This window comes from Tachypleus tridentatus, chromosome 1 (assembly GCF_004210375.1).
Source record: "Tachypleus tridentatus isolate NWPU-2018 chromosome 1, ASM421037v1, whole genome shotgun sequence".
NCBI lineage: Eukaryota > Metazoa > Arthropoda > Merostomata > Xiphosura > Limulidae > Tachypleus > Tachypleus tridentatus.
In genome coordinates this window covers 17,507,568-17,523,902 of record NC_134825.1, presented here as the reverse complement: position 1 = coordinate 17,523,902, position 16,335 = coordinate 17,507,568, and the positions used below count along the sequence as shown (strand labels likewise).

The 16,335-nt window shown below is 33.6% G+C and overlaps 1 protein-coding gene across 4 annotated transcripts in view; it reads left to right on the top strand.

The window, feature by feature from the left end:
* The first annotated feature begins 432 nt into the window (after nt 1-432).
* LOC143244016 (uncharacterized) overlaps nt 433-16,335 on the top strand; it is a 72,318-nt gene continuing 56,415 nt past the window's right edge. For 2 of the 4 annotated variants that reach the window (XM_076487977.1, XM_076487962.1), the window contains exons 1-2: nt 447-612; nt 2,453-3,775. In XM_076487977.1, the coding sequence (XP_076344092.1) occupies nt 2,489-3,775 (1,287 nt within the window). In that variant the 5' untranslated portion in view covers nt 447-612; nt 2,453-2,488. Of the gene's footprint in view, nt 613-2,452; nt 3,776-11,357; nt 11,484-16,335 lie in introns of those variants that run through there. The other 2 variants (XM_076487972.1, XM_076487996.1) reach the window with 2 other exon arrangements.

The following is a 16,335-nucleotide window of genomic DNA, read 5'->3' as shown; positions in this document are numbered from 1 at the left end:
TTTTAATGTAATGGTAAATATTTAGTATGAAGTATAAATGTAACGTTACTAAATTACCATTTGTAAATTCAGAATATAAAAATGTATAAAATTAATGATTTTATTAGTTTTTAAAATATTTAGAAAAAAGCATCCTAATATGTATAGCTTCATATATTCGTAGCATCACTAGAGAGGTCGCGACCGTCACAATTTTGCACATTGCACCTTTGAAAAAAGTAGTTCACTATATTTTGAACAATGTATTTATATTTTGACCTTTTGCATTGCACTTTATATCTGTTAAAAGTATTATATTATTATATTATTTATTTAGTTAACATATATAATAAATACAGTTTTAGAAGTTTGTTGTATACTGTATCAATGCGCGCAGTCTGCAAATACAGTACTTCACAGCAGCGCCACTAATGGGTGATATACTGTGCTTTTCGTCGAGGTGATGTGAGAACGTTTTTGTGGGTTATAAGTAAGTGATAGTTAGAGCTTGAAGTTTAAACGATTTGTTCTTTGACGTCGGTGATTTGGGAACTCGGAAAAAAGGTGGGACGTGTTTGTAAAGGAACAAAGTAGTCTGGAGTTTGGAAATAATGGATTCATTTGTGAGGATATGTATGTTACATATAACACTTCTAAAAGATTTGTTGTGTTTTAGCTTAACCATAATATGATTATTATTATTGTGATTAAAACGGTTTTATACATCAGTTATGATAATATCTCGTGTTATTATATACTTGAAGATAATAAGTTGACGTTTTAAACATATTATTGACTTTTAGGTCACTTTTATTGGTTGTGCCTTTTAATCTTAGGCTTAGATTCGGTTAAAGAAAATGCAAGTCCAAACATGTTTAACGTTAATTAAGCCTATTATCACTACTAGTATTAGTAAAATATTTGTGACTTAACCACGAGTAATGAAAATCGACTGTAATAGTCTAAATTATAATTTTAATATTTCAATACATAAATCATTTGCTTTGTTAAAAATCCATGCAATTGTTTTAGTGCGTTTTTCCATGGTTGTTTTTGTTGGTGAATCAGTGATGTCGAGAAAACCCACTTGTACAGAAAAATATATATGTAAAAACGGCTCGTTTGGGTTGAGAAATTTTTTTACGTATTTTCTCAACACAAACGAGCCGTTTTCACATATATTTTTCATTGGTAAATGATATTTATATGGTATTAACGCTGCTGTTAGTGTTACTATTAGTACTTAATAATAATAGTAGTAGTAGTTCAAGGTATAATAATAAAACTAAGTAACCGATTACGTGTTATTTTGCTGGCTTTAAATTATGTTTGCCTCGGTTCCAGTTACGTTATCTATACTACTACTATTTTCTATGTTGGTTACTATCAGACTGCTTATACCACTTCCCAGTAAGTTAAAACTTAAGCCTTTAGTTGTGGTGAATTTTAATTTTTTTATTTGTATTAGTATTTTAGATACAGTATAAAATATGATAATAAAGTAATTTTAAATTTAAGTTTCGTAAGTGTTAAGCTTTTCAGTTTTTATAATAATAATTATGGAAATTCAAAAATGGTAGTCGAAGTTAGTTATCTTGAAACACCACATTTGTAATGTGTATAACCAGTATGATTAAACTACTTGATGCTTAGTTTTTAAACTTGGTGACATTTTATTTTTTCAGTTACATACTCTTTACTTGTATATTACAAGTCAAAAATTAATGTACAGTTGAGTCCTTATGTATTTGCAAAAATACTTTTACATAAAGTTAGGGCTTTCTACTTCACCATAATTGAACTTAATGTGCATTTCAGGTGGTTTTAAAATTCTTTTGTAAATTATAATACTGGAATAAACTCATTTTGTAATAGTTACTCATTAGACCTTATTTAGGTATTACTTTTTAAAACTTTTCAATATTTGTTTCTTTCATAACATCTAATCGTTTGTTATCTTAAACATATTTGCTTGTAGTGCATTTAGTAGTTGATGATAAAAATAAAATCAGTGTTATTAAACCAAATAAGTATGATTAGTTATCTAACTGTAGTGTTAACCTAGATTCCTGCACGAACTTGAAAATTGCCAATCAAAATTATCTGTATACAGAGTATATTGTTCACCAAACAGTCAGTGCAAGGATATTTTTGTTCTTTAAGATTTTAGTGTTTGTCATACATACATGCATATATTGAGCACTCTTAGTTTGCCCCTGAAGAAGAAAAGTCAACCTTTTGAAAACACATGGGTTATAGGGTTTTTGTTTCATGTATTGAGTTACAATGTTTCAGATAAATAACCAAATAGATCTTCCTGGTAAATACCATGTATTATGTTATATTTCAGTCTTGCTGATTATTTTTGTTCGTGACTCAGTGTTTGCATTTGTTTAATAGGTAAAGCTATTAGCTCATGCTAATACCATGTTGTATTTTCCTGTTCATCTAATTATTACACTTTTTTTTTCAGCCAAACGAGCAGAATATTGTCCTTACATCAACTGACATGATAAACAATAAACCACGAAATATTTCGTTGAATGGGAATACCCTTAAAACACTAAAGACCAAACAAGTAGTTGCTGCTGTAGATTTAAAGAAGTCTCTGCCTTCCCAACATTGTTCAACTTTTAGTGGATTATCGAATATTCCAACAGGCGTTAAAAAGTCGACTGCTATCCAAGATATCAAGTCTTCCCAACAGCATTTAAGGCATTGTTCAATTCCACGACCTGCTTCTCAAAATGGAAATATACTTAAAGCTGACAAAAGTAGTAGCAGTGTAAAATATATTCCTTTACAGAAGCATCCCAACACATCAGAACAAGTGAATATAACAGAAAGAAAAAGTAAAAGTAGAATATCTAATTCTTGTTTAATATCTGTAAGGAGAGGGCAGTTAAAAACAGACCAAACTGTTGTATCCACTTCCAAGCAAAAACCTTCTAAACTATTACTAAATAGAACTGTCAGTGAATTGCCTTCAGTGGATGAAACTAGAGAATTAAGTTTTTTGAGAACTCCATCTTTTAAGCCTAGTCAGAAAGTTAGAATGGCAGGTACACATTATCAGACAGTAAAATCAAAGTCTGTTGAAACTAAGACCCTTCCAGAAACTTCTAGTGCCAGTGACTTAAAGCAAGATGGAACTAATAAGAAAGAAGACTTGTTTAATGAGAATAAACCTTTAAGTAAAACTATTAGTCAAACCCTTATTTCACGATTTTCATTTACTAAAACAGTAAATAGAAAGCTTAGCGTAGACGAGTTTTTGCCCCAAAATAAAACAGTTTTGTCAACAGAGTCACTTCCTGAAATTCAAGCTGTTTCCTATGGGAGTACTGTCTGTGATAATTTGGAAAATGTAAATAGGAATATTACAGTCAATGGCGTGAAACAAAATGCTGTGTTATATTCAGATTTTGATAAAACAGACCTTAAAGAAAGGACAGATCAAACATATGCTGTAAATAAAGCAGAAGATTACACCAAGTGTGACTTAGACAGTTCTCTTGCTATAACTGCCACTCTGTCCTCGGTTACAGATTCAGTAACTGATCTTGGAGGTGATGCAGAACCTGTTAAAAAGAAAGTCGACACTGACACAAATAAAACGGATGACAGTACGTCTGAATTTCGTTCAGAAGAAGACGAAGCAGTGAAGGCAAGGGATACGTCCTCTGATGGACGTTTTCTTAAATTTGAAGAGGAAATTGGACGTGGATCGTTCAAAACAGTATACAAAGGATTAGATACAGCCACAGGAGTTGCTGTTGCCTGGTGTGAACTTCAAGTTAGTGGGCTGTATTTGTTTGTAACAATGTATTTTGGTAATTGTAGAGAAACATTTATACCTGTTGTCAGACTTGGTTAAATTCCACATGTGGTGATTTGTTTAGCAAAGTGCAAGTGATGTAGTTTAGTTTTAAACTTTCATTTCAACTGATTTGTGTCTGTTGTCTGGTATTTTTATATATTTCATTAGTTTAAAGAAATTGGCATTGTAATTTTTTTTATTTTGGTACCTTGAAACATTGTTGTACATACAACGATGTGACAACTATCAGTTGATATAACCACCAAGAAGACAACACTTGCATTTTCTAAATTAATACCATATATAAGAATATTTAACAGTTATTTACCTTTATATCAGTTATAATCTAATATACCACTAATCTTAACTTCATAAATAGTGTAAGTTACCATTTTCCAATGTTACTGATCCTTCCTGACATATTTGAAGACAACTTTTTGAAACTGAAATCGCATCCAAGTCTAAGCATCATTTTCTAGCAGAAGTTTATATTCTCTACTTTTATCATTTTAGTTATCTTGTGTATTTATAGTTTTCAGAAAGTTAGTTAACCAGAACTGCATATAAACGAGTCAGTGCCTATTAAATCATTTTAAGTTGTACATCTGTTATTGTCTTGATGAAGTATTCAAGTGTTACATTAGGAAAGTGACTTGCAGGCATTTTAAATGAATGAATTGCAATAGGATTAGTAAACTTTGTAGTATCTACAATGAACTTGCATATTCAGTGCTATTTTAGGAAATCTATTTACTTAGTGTGTGAATACACCTTGTGTGACATGGTCTTTGTCGAACTTCACCTTAAATATATGCATGCTGTTAACTTTCTAGAGATTGTATTAAATGTTGTAACAATGGATGTTTGTTCTCCACCACACTAAGTTAATGACATTCAGTAGCTTGTAGATGCTATTATGGTATTTCTAGTCTATTACATAGTGTCTTAGTGCTCTGTTTAACATTTTGCTTATTTTATTCATGTATATGTAGATATTTTCCAGTGTTAAACACTAATTTTTAATAAATCAATTTTTTAGGTTTTTTCATATATTGATATTTCATTTTAGCTGTAACCCTCTGACAAGTATCTTTCATTTATTTCACAGCTTGGTTTATATAGTTGATTTTATTCTAAACAGAAGTGTGATCTAGACTTAAGTTTTAATGCATTTATTTTTTGTACTTGCCAGTTTTAAAACCAACAAACAGCAGAATGTTTGACTTTCACAATTAAAAACAATTTCTGTGACTGATTTACAGTTTTCTAAAATGGACAGGAGACCATTGAAACATTCTATTCTAGAGACTTGTAAATTAATTAATAAATTGAAGACATTAGCACTGATAGCATAATTTGACATAACTTGTGTTAAAGTCGATGTATGTCATGCCCACGAAGCTCTAAAGGTGTAATAGTGAGAAATTTAAGATAAAGCAAATGTCTACCAAAACTAAACTTGCTTCTCCAGATGTTTTTCCAAACTGTTTCCGACAGTAAATTAAAAATGTTAATCAGACTTCAAATAGGCTTTAGTTAGGCCTTAACTACTATTCAAGGGTTAGACAAATTCTGTTTTGATCAGATAAAACCCATTGAATGTTTAGGCAACTTTTCAACTTATAGCCTTTTCTCCCTGTTTATTCTTAGGTGTGTGACTTGGAAGGATAATACTTAATTATTTAGCATTCTTAGTAAAATATTCACATTGTACAATTATTTATTTAAATACCATTTTTTCGTCTACATTACTACATTAATATAATGAAATGTGAAAATGTTAAAGTAACGTTAACATTTTGACAGGGATAAGGGAAGTGAGTATCAAGAAGTGAATATTTTAAACCATTTGCCAAAACTTGTTTCATTTTATATAATGACATTAAATATAGATGTTCCAAATATTTACATTAGTTTCAAATGTTACAAAAGTACGTATATTAACTACATGATAGGCGATAACTTGGCTGGTGTTAAAAATGACAAATCTTTACTAAACAAATAAATTGGGTTCGTTTCTTTAGAATATTAATCAACCAATGTACAATTTTTTTTTTTGAGATTTGAACTTAGTGTTTTTTTCAGTTTATATACATATGTGAAAAAGGTGGCCCATCTACCATGTGACAATAATACATTTATTCGATAGTGAACTAAGCCAAGATGTAACAAAACACTAACAGTACACGTGTACTCTAAATATTTCGCTTAATGTGTAATATCTTGTACTACGATATAAATTTTAAGTTATAATAGTGGATGAAGCACATCATTCTGTAGCTGGAGATGTACATGTTTAATACATTAGTGATCGATTTACGTTAGTTTGTCGGAAGTGTAGTGGCGTGCAAAAAGAAACAGCATCTGGTGACGTCAGGTTAGGGTTTTGTAACATTACAGCTGTTTAAGTGGGTGTCCGTGTGCGTTATCAGTTGTTCGGCTATAAAGATTCGATATACTCCTGTCTGTAATTTAAAAGTAATGTTTTCTTATGAGCATGTTTAAAAGTCTTTAAATACTTGGAACCCATCATAAGAGTGAATGAAAGCCGTAGTGTTAAGTCTACGTACATTTATTGTATAATTTTGTTTAAAAACTGACTTAAGATATTTAGTGTTTTTTGAGAAGTAAAATTCGCACCTATCTTTTCAACTTCGTACCGAGCGTGGTTGTTGGTTGGGCTATCAAATTGTGAAACTGAAGGCTTTGGGTTCATGACCCATTGTCGTAAAATCGCGCTCCGCACTTTGGGGTCGACGGTGGGGTGTAAGGCAGGAACAGATAAGCTAGACGTGGTACACCTGATGATATTCATTATGACATGCTGCACCATCTATCGCCTGCTTCTCTTGATGTCCTTCTGATTGTTTTCAACCGGATCTGGCAGGAGAATGTTTTTCCTGATGCCTGGCGCCAGGCTATTATTTTACCTTTCTCTAAGCCAGGGAAAGATCCCAAGATTCCTTAACTACCGTCCAATTGCTTTGACGAGCTGTCTCTGTAAGACATTAGAAAGGATGGTTAATGCTCGTCTTGTTTGGTTCCTTGAATCAAACAACCTCCTCTCGCCCACCCAGTGTGGGTTCCGTCGACAGCACTCCACCACAGACCACCTAATTCGTCTTGAAACATCTATCAGAGAAGCCTTTCTCAACCGCCAACATCTTGTATCAATATTCTTTGACATAGAGAAGGCTTACGACACAACATAGAGGTATGGCGTTTTGCGAGACCTCCATACATATGGGGTACGTGGCCATTTGCCCATGTTTATTAAAAAACTTTTAATGGACAGGAGATTCCAAGTTCGTGTGGATTCGACACTTTCCCTTTCTTTTGTACAGGAACTTGGAGTCCCTCAAGGCTGTGTATTGAGTGTTACTCTTCAGTATAAAGATAAATGCTATCACTGAACAACTCCCTCTCACTGTTGCGAATGGGCTGTATGTCGACGACTTTCACATCTCATGTCAGTCGTCAAACATGAGATATATTGAGCGGCAACTACAAACCGCCCTCAATCGTGTACGGAAGTGGACTCTGGCGAACGGCTTTAATTTCTCTCTCTCTCCAAAACTGTATGCATGCACTTTTGCCGTCGACGGAGTATTCACCCTGATCCTGAACTTCATATCGGTGAAATTTTGCTGCCAGTGGTCCCGGAGACCAAGTTCTTGGGGCTTATCTTTGATCGTAAACTGACCTTTATACCACACTTAAAGCAGCTTCGAGTCAAATGCGCAAGAGCACTGAACATCCTCCGTGTTCTCTCTTCTACCAGTTGGGGGCAGATCGCTGTTCAATGTTAAAGGTATATCGTGCTCTTATTAGATCGAAACTCGATTATGGATCAATGGTCTATGTCTCTGCCAGACCCTCGGCCTTAAAGATGCTGGACCTCATTCATCACCAAGGACTTCGACTCTGCACTGGGGCTTTCCGTACCTCTCCAGTTCAAAGTATATACATTGAATCTCATCAACCTTCTCTACACCTTCGCCGTTTGCAACTATCTTTACAATATACTTCGAAACTTCATTCCTTACCAAAGTATCCCACCTGAAAATGTGTTTTCCTTCCTCGGTGGGCAGTACTTTTTCAGAACAGACGATCTATCATTGCTCCGTTTGGCCTTCGCATCCGGGCGCAATTAGATGAATTGGGTCTGTCCTTGGATAACGTTGCAGATTCCACAGGTCGGCCCATCCCACCATGGCTTATTACAGCCCCCAAATGTGACCTTTCTTTCAGTCACCTAAAAAAGGCAGATACTCCAGATTGGAAGTACCGTCTTTTATTCAATGAATATCTTTCAAACAATCATTCAGTTCCCATTTATACAGATGGTTCCAAATCAGGTAATTCAGTGGGGTTTGCTATGGGTCAGTAGTTGCGCGCAGAATCCCGTCTACAGCTTCTGTGTTCACTGCTGAACTGTATGCCATATCTCTTGCCCTGGATCATATTGCAGCTGAGCAGTACTCCAACTGCACTATTTATACTGATTTGCTTAATTCTATACTTGCCTTGGAATCGCTACACGTTAGCTCACATCCTATTCTCGCTGATATTCGAAACCGACTGGCCCATTTCTCATTAGCAGCTACTTCAATTCAATACCAGGCCATGTTGGTATTCGCGGGAACGAGCTTGCAGACATGGCAGCTAAATATGTCTGCTTCAGCACCATCACTTTTTTGCCTATTCCGTACATGGACTATGGTGTTGTCTTCAAGGCTCAGCTCCGTGCCAGCTGGCAGTCCACTTGGAGTGAGCAACGTGACAACAAACTTTTTCAAATCAAACCCAAAATTGGACTTTGGCCATCTAGCTTCCGTAAAGTTCGGAAGGAGGAAGTTGTTCTCACTAGGCTACGCATTGGTCACAATTTTTTAACTCATCATTTTCTTTTATCTGGAACTGATGCACCAATGTATAGTTTGTGTAACACTCAAATCACTATCAGCCACGTTTTACTTTCTTGCCATCGTTACAATTCTCAACGACGGCAATATTTTAAACATATTTTTCCCAGGGTCAGTCTGTAACATTGGACAGAGTTATTGGTGATGGTGACTCTGTCCACCTTGATAATGTTTTTAATTTTTTAATGGCCATTAATCTTTTTAATCTCATTTAAGTGTTGCATATTTATTCATTACACCTTTTTCATTGTGGTTCCTTTTTTACAGTTTTAATCTCTCTCCTTCAATTTGACATTGGACAATGGCCAGAACATTAAATAACTCGACACGAGGACTGGAAAGGTCAACTTCAGGTGACAAACGCTACTGTTTGAACTACTCGTTAGTCGTCCTGGCGAGTTGTTATTATACTTTTGCTGCATATCATTTCACACTTTTACTACTTTACATTTTAGTACTGGCCATATTGATTCATAACCCGGAACCAGGACTGGAAAGACCAACTTCAGGTGACTGACGGTGGTTTTTATACTTACCTGTTAGTCTTCCTGGCGGGTTATGATCATTACCATTTTGCTACAGATAGTCCTTTACAACTTTGTTGACTGGATGTCAACATTGGTTTTTACGCCATTTTCTGTTTTAATTGCTGTTTTGTTTTTACCTTCAATTACTTTTACAAATTTTACTCCATTTACTTGACTTTTATCTTTTTACTGGACATTTGGCTACTCATTGTTACAATTTTGCTACGTATCTTTTAAAACTTCTTTTACATTTTGATACTGGTTGCTATGACACATAACCCGGAACCAGGACTGGAAAGACCAACTTTAGGTGATTGATGGTGGTTCTTGAACTTACCTGTTAGTCTTCCTGGCGGGTTATGATCATTACCTTTTTGCTAGAGTAAATACCTTACAACTTCTTATACTCTGCCTTCTATCTTAACATTGTAGACTAGGTGTCAACATTGGTTTTATACTTTTTTGTTTTACCTTCATTTCCATTTATGTCTATTACTACATTTATTTATTTATTTATTTTATTTTTTTTACATTTTTATCGAATGTCTGGCGCAGATAGCCTCGCTGCTTTGTGCCATAAAACACTAAATCAATCAATTCTTATTTGCTTGGGAGGATAAAAGAAAACGTGGATTCACAATACTGTAGGAAAATGGTGGTAGCTATGATTTCTTTAGTTCTCTACTGTGGTTAGTGAGTGTACGAGCAATACTTCACATTAGAGAGCGGCAGTTGCAAAATTTGCCCTGATTTTGATCCTGGCTGTTTGAGCAGCGTAGTCACGCGCTGGTGTTCCATACCAAAGAAAAACAATTATTAGGAAGTGACGGTCAAACTACTTTTCGAATTGGATACAGCCCAGTAGTTTATAAGTTATTAAAGAGCTGTTTCCTTAAACGCAGAAAATCCTTTAGTTTTTCGCGAATGTTCTAAACGGTCTTCATTCTGAGTCTCGGATATCTTGTTAAATTGAGAACTAGCGGATGAAGTTGCTCTAGGGCACAGACTTTAAGTCGACTCTGAAGCCGGTGATTACAGGTTGCATACACCTGTTGCTGTAACTACTGGATGCTGTACAAAATTATTTTGAAAGTATGATACCGATGGTAAAAAAAAAATAACAGTAAAGTTATACAGTATAATATCTGACGTGTGAAATATGGAAGTTTTATTGAAGGTAAAAAGGGCAAAACCAGTAAGCATACCATATCAAAATTTATACAAGATGTGTGCTAATAAACGTAACTGTAACATGTCTTTGTACTACAGTGACACCAGTTGTTAAGTTTGGTTTACATGAAATAATTGGGAAGTAGATATTTTATTACTGCTTGATCACGGTGGACGTAGGTTATTTCTTACGAAAACAGTGATTATATGCATGCGATAAAATTGTAATACTTTTTCAAACCCAAACAATCTATTTTAATGTGCTCTGAGACACGTCATATGTAATTCGTTCATAGTTTATCGTACAAGAAAAATACACAATTATTCTTTGTGGAATTCGCATATTTACTGCAACATGTATGATATTGTAAATATTTGTTGTCGTATGATTTGTGTAATCGGGTTGGAGTTTAAAGGCTGTTAAAAAAACCAGCGAATTAAGAGCATTGGTAGTAAAGGTTTTTAACTTTTATTTTATGTTTTTGAGAACGTACTTGTTGGTAGATATGTATAGGTGTAAATGTGTTCAGTAAGTGGAAGACGCGCATTTTTGGCAAATGATAAAACTATGATCGTGGCCCAACTATAACCTACACACGTAGTAATGTTTCATACATTATGCAAGTTTCACTGAAATGTGAAATACATTTAAGGATGTAATATTGGTACAATAAATTGGCTTGTATATAGATGCAAGTTATTTTATTACTGTTAAGCAGATAAGAAATACAGTAAACTTTTTTGATGGTATACTTGTGTTAATTTAACCAGCATAAACGTTTACATACGCAATACATTTGTGTAGATTACGTCAGTTTCACCGGAATGTGAAACACCCGAGGATATATTACAAGCGCAATTTGTTTCGAGTACCACATATTTGCGACTTGCGCAATCATTGTTGAAGAGAGCCCAGTAAGTTTCATGTGATGATATATTCAATTGCTAAAGCGTAGTCAATGTCTTGAATTTTTCAATGTAAGACGACCATCTGTAATGTAGGCTTGTTTTGATACAAATTTAAAGTTGTATGGTATATTTTGATGTCGATTGGATTTCATGGTAAGGGATTGGTAAAGCATTTTTTCTTTTTTAACGTAGCCGTAAAAGTATATTTGTTACGTAGTTTTATTTATGCACTTGAAAGAACGAATCATTGTTTTCAAGTCCTAATTGTGCATAACGTTCAAAATACTTTTCTCGTGTAATGAAATGTTACGTCTTTTTGTTGTTTCTCTCACACAAGTTTTCTCAAGTATTGCCAACCAAACACCAGAATAAAAAACCTTAAGTCTGAAATTTCTTTACATATCTTAAGACAAGCTTAGTTTAAAAAGACAAATGTAAAATCAAGCTTTGAGGTCAACTTGAAACATATTGATTAAAAATATATGTAAACTGTTGATTTAAATGTTCAAAAGTTTACTGTTTAATTAATATTTGTCTTGCTACACTTTTTTACAACTATGCTTGTTTATTAATCCTGCTTGTTGTTGCATGTTAGGTGAGAAGAAAACACTTGATACTCAGATGTAGTTTGGAATAATTAGCATCAAGCACATGTTGAATTTGAAGATAATTACGTGTGGTTCACTCCAATAACTTAATCTTTCCCTTAATTTGCCCACACTTTTTCAGCTAAGTTTTTCAACACACATGTTTTGTACAATTTTATGTAGTAGTTAGTGATACTATAAAATATGCAAGCTATATTCCAGAAACAGTTAATTGAAATTAGTACTCAAAAATCGTGTGAAAAACTAAAATTCAAAACTTTCCACTTTTAATTGTTGGACTAATAAGGTAAATGTTTCCTATTTACATGTTCCGACAGTTGGAACAGTTCTTATGTATTGTATTTTATTTTTGTATGAAGCTGTATTTCATACCGAAATATTGTCTGTTAATGGCCATTGTTATGAATAAGAGATTTACGCTTCTATATATATAAAAAAAAAGGTGCAAAACATTTAATGTTAGGCATATGAGATGAAAGAATAGTGGTTAGTTTTTTCAAACATCTCTCTCCTTTTATTCGAAGTTACTTTAAGTCTTTTATTACGATGCAACGACTTTTAACAAATGAAACGACTTCATATTACATGAAAGCTTGCACTCAAAATGCTAGACATAACCAAGATTTTGTTATGGGAATGGTCAAATAAAACTTACTTTAGCGCAATCGAATTAACCATTTATATTTTCTCCATACGAAGCGCAAAAAATGTTCAAAATTTTAGCGTAATTTTTATTTTTGTTCGTATCTCCAAGAATACTTCAGTTACTACAACCAAATTTGCTGTTTAGATATGGGAGGGGAACTTGTATGTCAACCATGAACCAAATTTGAAAGAAATCACTTAAAGGGGAGTTTATTTCATTGGTGCGAAGAAGGAAAATATTTTTAGTCTGACAAAATCCGTGAAGCGGAGGGTGCTACTAACTGGCTTCCTTCCCTCAGTGTTTTAAAATTAGGATTAGCTTAAATTTTTGGGGTCTTTGACATGCTGTTTATTTCGCGTGTAATCCGTCTCTTGAGATATACATGTCTAAAGATTAAATTTCTCGGTTTAAATTGGGTGTTATGTTTTTTAAATAAATTGTTACATACTATGCTGTTCCGTCATTGTAAGGTAACATTAAGTAACTATTTTTACTGCTTGTATATTATAATCTTTAAGGAAAACAAGACTTGGACGATTATATCCTGAACAGGTTTGCAGACATTGGACAATATGAATATATTTTAAGTCAGTTTTTAACTAATGTATTTTGTTTTGAGTCACTGGGTATATTGCATTTAAGAAGTGTGCTAACTAAACCACAACTTTTTAAACACGTTCGTGAAGTTAGGTCAAAATATTCCTGTTTTCAGTTGGATGTTGTGGCATTTCCTGGGTTCGTACAATAATCTATAAAGGTAAACAAACACTTCTGACTTCAAGTCTGCAGTGTTCCTAATTCTAAACTGGTATTGTTTTTATTTTGTAACTATAGGAGAACACTTGAGTAAACCTAACATTTGGATCACGGAATGTTTTCATGTTCAATTTGTCTTCAAGATAAACTATTGTATATTCAAGCAATTTAAAGACTGTTGTGAATAAACACCTATTTAGGATGCTCACAAGCGGCAACTGATGAACTGTCACATGCTCATGGCGTTTATCGCATAACCTTCACAATATTAATTCTTCTTAATTAGCCGGTTCTCATTACTGTGGTTGTGATTCTTGTAATTGGGTTGCACGTAATTTATTCGATGAAATTGAACATCGAGTGTACTTTTTTGTGCAACTTTGTTGGCCATAACCCTAACTTTTAAATCGGGTCCAGTGCACGTTTTATGTAGCAGTTAAGTTGGTATCATGTATTATACATTTCATGAATAAATAAGATGCGTTAACTTCAGGTTTATTTATAGTAAACGAGTGGACGTTTTCTGAGGATATGAAAAACTTCTCGGACTTTTGTGGTGCTATAGCCTCGAATATAATGGCCGACCCGACCAGTTTCCTTTACAATATTCCGTAAAAATATAGGTAAAGGAACCTAACCGCATACAGTTTTATTTTGAAATTGCTTGGCATGACGTCATAACACTCGCGTGTACTTGTTTTTAAATAGAAAACTGTGTAGACGAAACATGAATGTTTTAGTTTTCAGGAATTCTTTAATTTGTTTCACCATTCATGTTCGTTTAAATCACAGATGTTGCTGACTGTTGGGTCACGAGATACCAATTTAATTTGAACACTATATTTAGTTTAGTATACATACGACTTAAGTACATTTGTCTATACTTGTAAAGTAACGCCGTTTTGAGCTAACTTTTCACACGTATAGAACGTATACGTATCAGAATGACTGAAATCATTCGTACATAAAAAGTACTACTTTCCTACTATGAAGTATGTAGGTGTGATGAACCAGGTTTTATCTTCAGAAAGGAGACGAATGATTGACACAATGTCAATTTGTATAATTTCTTATGAATTACACTTACGCGTTTTAGCCTGAAAATGCGTTGTTCAAATAAAGAAAAATACTGAATTTTCTAGATATTGCTGTTTACAAAAATGTTTATTATACATGATATCGGTATGTTCGTCAACAGATATAAGGCACTTACAATGAACAACTTTACTAGCTTTAACGACAGTACAGTTTATTGTGCATAAATGTTCATTGTGTATAATTGTGAATATTAATTTTATTCAATATCCTAAAGTGGCGCTCACCTTGAAGGATCATTATTCATCATTAACCTTATTAATAAGAATAATACATTTTAAAGGGTATAACCTGGAAACCTATTACAAAATTGAATTAGTGCTCTGGTTACATCGTAACTTTCAAGACTTAATATTCGGTCGATAGCAAAAGTGACTTGGCGTTGTTCGGATTGTTAGGTTGATATTTTACTGGTTGGGTTTTGTACAGAACTTGGTTAGAGTAAATAAGCTGTAAACAAGTTATTCCACAGTACGGACATGTTCAGTAAATGAGCATGCATATTGTGGTCTGGCTTACCTTGTTTGTGCATTCATCTGTTAATGGTCATTAGTTTCTGACGATGTATGTGTATTTTGAATCTGTTAGATAAGGGGTACAACCAAAAATATTTTCTAAGATTTAATTTTTTCCTGAAATCTCTATAAATCAGCAGTTTTATTGTATACTAAAATTCTTTAAATGTTGTCACTTTCCAAACGTAATTTAAATCTTTTCTAGTATCCTGAGGGTGTGTTCCTGGGTTCTTTTTCCTAAGTTTCCCTCCGTGTTGCTTTTAGGTAGCTAAGAAATATTTGGCCCTATACTCTTATGAATTTTGTTTATTTTGTGATAAGCAAAGTAAGTCAGCTTTCCCCTCCCCAATTTTTAACCGATGTTTTGCCCATTTTGTTTGCCAGTTTGTCAGAGCCTGCATGTTCATTCAGTCAGTGAGAATTAAAAATATATAACTTTCGTACGGATATTCATTAAACAGTTATGTGGCTTAAGTATTATAGGACCAAAATACCCAATTTTGAGTCGCATTTAAAAATACCTAGGTGCACATCTTCAGAATCAATTTTATGCCTCCAAAGCTTCAGACTTAGGTTCGTTTCTCTACAAGCTATGTTGACCACACGTAGACAGAAGGGTCTTGCAGACAAACTTCACTATTAAACTTGTGACAATTACTGTGAAGTCCTCGTTTGACGTTAACATTAGTGAAGTGGGAATAAGGTATACTTTCATACAATATTGTACACAAGTTTCTACATTAAATATTTCTTCAGTGTTAACTCGTATATTTAAAACTTCGATTATTTCATATTTATAAAAAAAAACAACTACTTCACCTTAGGTTTTAATAGATTGATTTTGAACTTAATCTAAATCTCCAGCACTATTCATCTTCTTGACGAACTTACCATTGATACAGGCAATAAGTTAACAACCAATGTAGACAATTTGCAAATGGAATTGAAATAAACTTTTATAGAAGAAAACGTTAACTTGCTACAATATAGATATGTGGGTAACTAGTACTAGTGATAAGTTTTTTTAAGTTTTATCAGTTTGAGGGCTTCAGAAATGGCTTAATGCGTTTACCGACGCCAAGTTTTTATATGTAATCTAAGACTTGAATCGTTTTACATTGAAGCACTGATGTATCACTTATCTTTTTAATCGTAAATCTTTATGTACTGAAAGCACTTCTCGTGAACAATAATTTTAACGTAGATGTTACGATTGGACACCCGGCCATTGGTATTATTTGTATTGTAAACAAAATGTACATTCTTTTTGTAGTTGTGCTTGTGCGCTCTTGAAATACACTAGATTATAACCAGTTTTTGTACAAATACGTACGATGTATTTGAATTTATTTTAACGCTCCAGAGGAGATCAAATTTAAAGACAA